This window comes from Echinops telfairi, unplaced genomic scaffold (genome assembly GCF_000313985.2).
Source record: "Echinops telfairi isolate 266 unplaced genomic scaffold, ASM31398v2 ScPeMD7_31;HRSCAF=116, whole genome shotgun sequence".
NCBI lineage: Eukaryota > Metazoa > Chordata > Mammalia > Afrosoricida > Tenrecidae > Echinops > Echinops telfairi.
This window is the reverse complement of record NW_022103928.1, coordinates 59595324-59603205: the sequence shown is the minus strand read 5'-3', so window position 1 is coordinate 59603205 and position 7882 is coordinate 59595324. Positions and strand designations below refer to the sequence as shown.

At 40.0% G+C, this 7882-nt stretch overlaps 1 protein-coding gene across 9 annotated transcripts in view; it reads left to right on the top strand.

Moving 5' to 3' along the window:
* ANKRD26 (ankyrin repeat domain 26) overlaps positions 1-7882 on the top strand; it is a 94064-nt gene that overhangs the window by 54874 nt on the left and 31308 nt on the right. For 8 of the 9 annotated variants that reach the window (XM_045289830.1, XM_045289827.1, XM_045289832.1 and 5 more), the window contains 4 exons: positions 459-596; positions 776-847; positions 3508-4440; positions 6649-6801. In XM_045289830.1, the coding sequence (XP_045145765.1) occupies positions 459-596; positions 776-847; positions 3508-4440; positions 6649-6801 (1296 nt within the window). The remainder of the gene's footprint in view (positions 1-458; positions 597-775; positions 848-3507; positions 4441-6648; positions 6802-7882) is intronic. The other variant, XM_045289831.1, reaches the window with a different exon arrangement.

Below are 7882 nucleotides of genomic sequence, written 5' to 3'. Positions count from 1 at the left end.
TATATATATATATATATATATTTGGAAGCACTTTATAACAAGAGAGCATTTTATGTCCACAGAGTGACATAAAGCCCAGCCCAGAGCCCTCTTCACACTCCCGCAGGTGATGTTGATGAGGCAGAGAGTCACAAAGATCTCAGGTCTGCATGGACATGGCGGGGTGTCACAGCTCCCAAGTTTGGCTGCTGCGTGGGCCTCCTCCAGGGTCAGACATGCAATCCAGGCAAGCAGTACAGTGAAGAGCAAGAGACAGAGAATGTACATTCTCAGTGTCTCCCTTACCAAAAGGAGGCATCACCAGGCTGTGACCTGATTGAAAGATTAGAGTTTATTCCTGTTTCCACACGAGTATCATCTGATTGATATAAAATCTATCACCAGAGACTTCTTCCTTTTAAGGCTCTAAATTAACTTTTAATAGTGTGAAACCAGACTGTAATGCAATATGTCTCTAGATTGTAGAAGAACGGGATGACACCCAGAAGCAACTTTCTCAGGAGCAGAATGCCAGAATATTACAAGACGGAATTCTGAGCAATCATCTTTGCAAGCAAAAGGCAATAGAGATGGCTTACAAGAAAAAGAATTCTGGGGTATTCTTTTTTCGTGATCTTCAATTCTGTGTGTGTCTGTGTTACACATGAGGATAAATAATAAAGTATTGATGGTAGGATTCCAGTGTGTTTATTGCAAGGGCTTAAACATGTCTCTGTGATAAGCAGATGGCTACAGACAAGGTCTTCCAGTAATACACCTGTCTTATTCTCCGTAGGGTGCCTTCAGAAAAATGGTCCAGGCCAAGCAGTGCCTTAGAAGGGGATCTACTGAGCAGAATAAATGCAAGGTAGAAAGATCAGTTCAGAAGGCTGTAGCAACTGTTTTGGGGTTTCCAAAGAGCCTTGAAAATAAATATGACTTGGGTCCCTAGAGGATGACAAACTGCCCTTTTGACGTATTTACTTATAAAAAGTAAACAATTGTTTGGGGAAAGCTTAGAGAGATAATAAATACCACCTTCAGAACTGTATAGGTTGTAAATATGCCAGGAAAAAATAGCTTCACATTTTGATATTTTTGTTTATTAAGATTTCTATGGTTTTTATAGCAACAGTTTGTTTACTTAATGTTTAAAAAACAACCACATGCCTCATGGCATATATGAAAGGACTTTTAAAAGTTCATGGAAAAATTCTATTATCTTTTAAATTCCATTTTTCTACAAGTAAACTGTTTCTATCCCTCTGGTCTATCTTTGAGGGGGGCAGGCAGGGGTGAACTTTGGGCCTGTTGGGTAAAGTAACCTTCTCATTTGCCACAGTCATGTCGTAACAGCATTTCCCATAGGAATTGTCAGCCAGATAAAACTGACTAGTAATATCACATGTCCTACTTTGGGGCAGTGATTCCATTCCTTTGATATATTAATAAAGAAGTTTACTTTATCAATTCCACCTATAGGTAAAAAGAGGAAATGTATAGCCAGTTCAGAGATCATATTTTGGATGTCTTCTCCTTACTCTTAGGAAAAACAACAGTTTCCTCCAAGTGGTGTCATATTTTAATACAAGTGGCTTTTGAAAACAATGATATGCCATCTCACATATTTAGTCTTAAGTCACTGATAAATATTTTATTCCTAATAGAAGAATTCAGTATATTCTCTATTTCATACTCTTATTTCAGGCATTATAAAAAAGAAACAAAATTTATTTTATCAGCACATAATCTTATACTTTTCTAAAGAAAGTTCAATAAAAGTTTGCCTTATTTAGACTTTTAAGATAGGTTGTTTCTTTTGCATTTATATTTTGCACTGGAGAATGTGTAAGCCCCTAAACTGGCTTAGTGGAACAACACTTGTAAGAAGGGCGACAGACCTTCAGGAGATACTGCTCCATGCTGATGTTTTGAGTTTGTACTTCACAGACTTGTGTTGATTAATATATGTGTAAGAGGTTCGTATACTGTTTTTCCAGTTATCAATCAGTGTACTTCTTATAACTGACTATGAAGTAGAAACTTAGATCGCAGTCTGATTTTTTTAATCTAGCCAAATGTATTGTCCTTTTAATTTATATCTTTTGGCTTTTTATAATTCACAGAAAGATCTAAGCCTGAGTCTTTAAAATTTTAATCTCATGGTTTCTTTTTGTTTTGTTTTGTTTTTGAGACTCAGAATTGGTTTATTGACAATGTCCCATGCTGTCCTCTGCTCTTATTATTTTTTTTTTAAATCATTTTATTGGGGGCTCATACAACTCTTATCACAATGCCCTCTGCTTAAGCTTAGAACAGCTCTCAGCATTAAAAGAACCCAACCCAAGCCACCCAAGTCCCTGAGGTGGGCGTCTGTATTAGTCTAGGTACTTTGGAGAAACAAATCCACAGCAACTCACGTATAAGAGAGAGTTTTATGCAAAGAAAATGTGCATCACGAAAACATCCCAACCCAATGCTGCCCAAGCCCACAAGTCCAACATTAACCCATACCCAACACCAGTCCACAAAGTCCTTCACCTCACAAAACAGAGGCAATGATGCCGACTGCAGGAGGAAAGCTGAGTCAGTGAACGAACAAGCATCTCAGCACTGGCACGGGTCTCCACATGGCTGCTCCAGCACCCAGGGCTGCATCGGGATAGATCCATGCGGCTTCTCCTTGGGGATGTCTTGTAGGAAATCCATCTTGCAAGCTGAAGCAAGGAACTGCTAAGGCAGCTGCACCCGATGCAACCATCACAAAACAAGAGACCTGAGAACTCGAAAGGCGAGGCTTCACCACCTATTTATCCTTCCGCCTTTCAACCAGCACCACATGTGATTGTCGGCCAGGCTGGCACAATTAACTAACTCAGCATCTTAGCATGGCTCCCCTCACTGCGGGAGGGCAGAGCAAGGACCCCTGCCTGATCCCATCAGGCCACCATTAGATGGAGAGATGCCTGAGCTTCACACAGCACCACCCTCTTCATAGGCGTGACTGCAGGGGTCACCTTTAAGGGGGTGCAGAGATTGTGTGGCCCCTGCCTATCCTTGGGCCACCCTAGAACGGTCACCCCAGGGAGGACAGTCACCAGACCCAGAAACATTCTTTTGACCTCCCTCCTTCAGACTGTCCCCACCACCTTCCCCTCGAGATCCAGGCCATGGCAAAGGGGCTGGCAAGGAGGGAATGGGGAGAGGGGAGGGCAAGGGTACCCCCTGTTCTGTTCCCCTGGTCTCTGAGTGGCTAGTTCTGTAGTTATCAGTCATGTGGGGGGTGTCGTGGTTTCCTTTTTAATTTCATAAATTCCTTTTTATTTATTTTCAATTCTATTTTAGAGTTTTGGGAATTTTATACTCATGTAAGATGTGATGTTTGGGTGTAGCTTTTTTTTAGTCAGATAGCTACTTATTGCAGTGTTTTTATTGGTTAGACATATAGGTTAATCTTTATTTTCAAAGAAAATGAAAATATGTCATTTTATTGAGTGTAGACTAAATATCTTCCTTTCTTTTACTTAGGTTCCTAGTAAAGACAAAGATGATTCACAGCAAAATCACGTTTTGCAGAATAAAATTGACATTTTAACACTGGAAATAGAGACATTGAAAAATCAGAGTCAAGCAAAAGAAAAGAAATATTCTGAGGACGTTGAATTTATAAAAGCCAAAAATGATGATCTTCAAAAGACTTTAAAAAAGAGTGAGGAAACATTCTCCAGAACAGCCTTTCAACTGAATGATCTGACAGCTGAGAATGCTATGCTACACTCCAAATTGGAGACTGAAAAATTAAACAAGAAAAGACTAGAAACAGAAATGGACTCCTTACAGTCTAGACTGGCTGCTGCTGTGCAGAATCACGAGCAGAGTCAGAAGTCCAAAGCAGACTTACACCTTTCCTTCCAGATGGCAAGAGACGAGTTGCTTCAAACACGGAACAAAATGAGCTTAGACTTGTCTAACCTAAAAGAAAACAACGACGCTCTTTGTCAACAGCTTTCTGTAACTGAAAGTAAATTGAGTAGCCTAGAAAATGCATTCATTCTCACAAAAGATACACTCCGAGAAAAGATGCTGAATTTAGAACGTGTACAGAGAGACTTCAGCCAAGTACAGGGTCAAATGAAGGAAATGGAGCGCAGGTATCAGAATGAAAAAGAAAAAGTGCGTGAATCCATTACAGCACAGAAACTCATAAATGAAAAATTAACCAGTCTACAGGCTGAAAATAATTTACTTCAAAAGCAAGTGGATGAGGCAGAAAATAAAGCCGACTGTAAGGAAAGGAAAGTCGTGAATCTCCAAGATCAGCTGCATGCAATTGTAAAAACGCTTAAAGAGGAGAGTAAAAAAAGTCACACGCTCGAGGAGAGAGCTAAGGCGCTGACCAGCGAGTGCATTCATTTAAAAGGACAAATATATCAGTACGACAGCGAGAAGGCAGAAAGAGAAGTAAGTATCCGGAGAAAATTCAAAATGCCGTAGGGTTGTGGTGACATGCTGAATCCATGAAAACATGTAAACTGTCAATGTATTGACTACATTCGCTTGCAATATGCCTTCTGTCCAGAAAGTAACAATGGGACCTTGCTTTAATTTGAATCAGGACCTCTTGTCACCTATACAATCCCAAGAGGTGACATAACGATCAATTGTTACAACTAGAGACCGTTATTATTAATTTAGCCTTATACTGATGAGACAGTCATTGGATTTTTTTTAGGATCATACTTGACTTTTTTGATGGAGCAGAAGTGTTTGCTCCTAAAGCAAGCACTTTGAAAGGAGGACGCACTTGCGTAGGCTACCTTTGCTGCCTCTCAACCTTTCCAGAGGAACTGCAATTCAGATGCTGTCGTAATAGTTTTCTCTCAGAAGTTTAAAATATATTTTTAGTGTAATTTTATTTTCATTTATATCAACTTGAATTGACCCTTGAAATTGAAAACCATCTTTTTTTAATCTTTATTTTGAATGAGGTGAAGGTTTACAGAGCAAATCATCAGTTTTACATTCAACAAACTCGTACACACTTTGTTTCAATTCTTCCACTGCAAGTTCCCTTAGTCCTGTTTCCTTTCTTCCTCCTCTCCTAGCTTCTGAACTTTGTCCCTGGCTGCAGGCTGCCCGTCTGATCTTCAGGGGTTGATTATTCTGTCACAGGGTTGGGTTCAGTTCCTGGCCTGAATGATGACTAAATGGTCATAACTGTGGGTGTCCTGTTTGTATCCGAACAGTATGCCAGGTCTCTCTTAGGGTTTTGAGTTTTGTTCCACCTGTTTCTCTCATCCTGTCTAGTAGGTCCTTCTAATGGGATGCTTTTCAAAGCAATTGGTGGGCACCACCTAGGTTGTCTAATCTCAGGGTTGTGGAGACTGGTGTTGTGTGGCCCATGAGTCCATTGAACTAATTGTTTACAGGTGGCTTTGGATTTCATCAGTCTTTCCTCCGCACCGGGACAGACCAATGGCTGTACCTTTTGATGGCTTTTAAGGCCCCAATTACTACTTACAACATGGTCTTTGTGAACTTTTATGCTGCTACACCTTGGTGTCCCCCAAAGACGATGGTCCTGATCCCCCAGGTCCAGCAGCTTATTCCCTCAAGGGATTTAGTTATCAAAATCATGTCTTCATATGACCTTTCAACACTTTAAAAGTATTTACTTTTTGTTTGATCATGATTAGAGAGATGTGGTAAATTTCAACAAAGTCATAGTTGATTTAATCCTTTCACTACTATTTATTATTTGCTTTGAACATTTTTACAAATATAGTCAATTCTCATTATTTGTGGTTGTTATGTATATAAAACTTTTCTACAAAGTTTCTGCTAATTCAGGGGCATCCTTGTCCATTTGGGAGATTTATTTTTGTTTGCCACTCAGTGCATGCAAATGACTACTCAAGAACTGGAGCTCTTGATTGTAGGGTTAAAAAATGTGTTAAATAGGTGAGTTTGCAAAAACAGTCTATGAGTAATGAGGATGGACTGTAATTTGCTAATAATTCTCATTTTAAGTCTCAGCAGCTATCGTTTGGACATGAGTTTTCCCAACGTGAGGTGATTATGACTATGTGTGATTATTTTATATGGCGGCTGGATCCCTCTTCTGAGTAATGTTAGCTGGTGGGAATGGCACGAATGAAGGGGAGTGTAAGAGCTGAATCCGAAGAGTGAAGTGGAGGCGAGGTTACACAGGGTCTTAAAGGCTATTGTAATGACTTCCATTCAAATGAGACAAGCGCCCATTGGAAGGATTTTAGCAGAAGATTGAATATGCAAGGAACTCTGAAGTTAATTTGAATTTCAATTAAAAAAGAGAGAAAACGTATTACACAGTCTAGGATTTGCCACAGCAGTCCAGCTCACACAGCCATTTAGTTTTTAGCCTTCTGTAGACTTGTTATGCTCTGCAAATCCGTGACGGGCAGTGGAGAGGGCCTGGACCTGTGATCTAATAAGCATTAGGGCTGGTTAGGCGAGGCAATAGCAACCTTTGGTACCCTTACCTAACCTCGGTGATAAACAGGAATGTATGCATGTGAGGAAAGGTTGGCGAATGCTACATGCTGTGATAGTTTTAAATGTACATATGTCAGAGTGATATGTTATAATTAGAAGCAGATGTGATTTATAAGATCCATAACATCTAACCAGGCAGGTCTGAAACAAATTCAACAAGAACTGACTGAGAGCATTAAAAAGCATTCCATGTCGGAGGCTTCCCTGGAGGTTGCAGCTCATTATCGGGTGACTTTAGAAGACCAGGTACAGGACTTAAAGAAGAAAATAGACCAAATCAGGTGTCAGGTATGTATGGAAGTCAACATGGAAACAGTTCATTGATGGTCGATTATGTGAAGCATAAATTACTTCACAATATAGAGTCCATCTGACAACTTTCTTTTTTTATTTCACTGTAATCTATTATACTGCCTTTGATAACATGTATTTCTGAAATTCTGGCTCTCATTCTACCATTTAGATTATACATTTTTCCTGCAATGCCCTTGGGAGGGTTGGAAATTCTCTGTAAGTTGAGACTTTATTGCACAATAGTATTTTCTCATGATAGCTCTTGTCATGGTGAGATTAAAGCAGAGGATAATATCTGAAAAGCATCATATTTCTCTGCGTTTGTCACTACAGAATCTGCATGTTTATTTCCTGATTTTCAAGATTAGCGTGGTATAGAAAAGCTATTATACTATTCTCCAAATGTACATATGTCAGAGTTCTATGCTATAATTAGAAGCATATGTGATTTATAAGATCCATGACGTCCTACCAGGCAGGTCTGAAACAAATTCAGCAAGAAACTGACTGAGGGTATTAAAAAGCATTCTATGTCGGAGGTAAAATTTTAAGGTGGTTTTACAAACCATTTGGGGACTTGGCCATTGCCTTCATTTTCTTCTTCTTTTTTTGTGTGTTTGTGTGTGTATTGTCAAAGCATAGAAGTTTAAGAAAGGTAGCGATCATGCCGTTTGCTGTTTTGAACAATGTATCTGAGATCTAGTTCACGTGCCATACAACTTTCCCAATTAAAGTGTACAGTGTAGTGGCTTTCATTTTCTCGTCAAATTATGCAGTTGTCTCCGTGAAGGTCAGCAGTTCAAAACTACCAGCTGCTCTGCCAGAGACAGTTTTCTCTACCCACTAGGGCAGTTCTTCCCTGTTCTGAGGTTAGAATCCCCTCAATGGCAGTGAGTTTGTGCTTTGGATTTTCAGTGCCTTCACTCAAGCTGCCCTGTCTGCCTTTTCATTTGGCCTAATCCACACGCATTCATCGGAGCTCGCTCTCTCCCCATCCACACCCATACATAGGAGCTCGCTCTCTCCCCATCCACACCCATTCATAGGAGCTCGCTCTCTCCCCATCCACACCCAT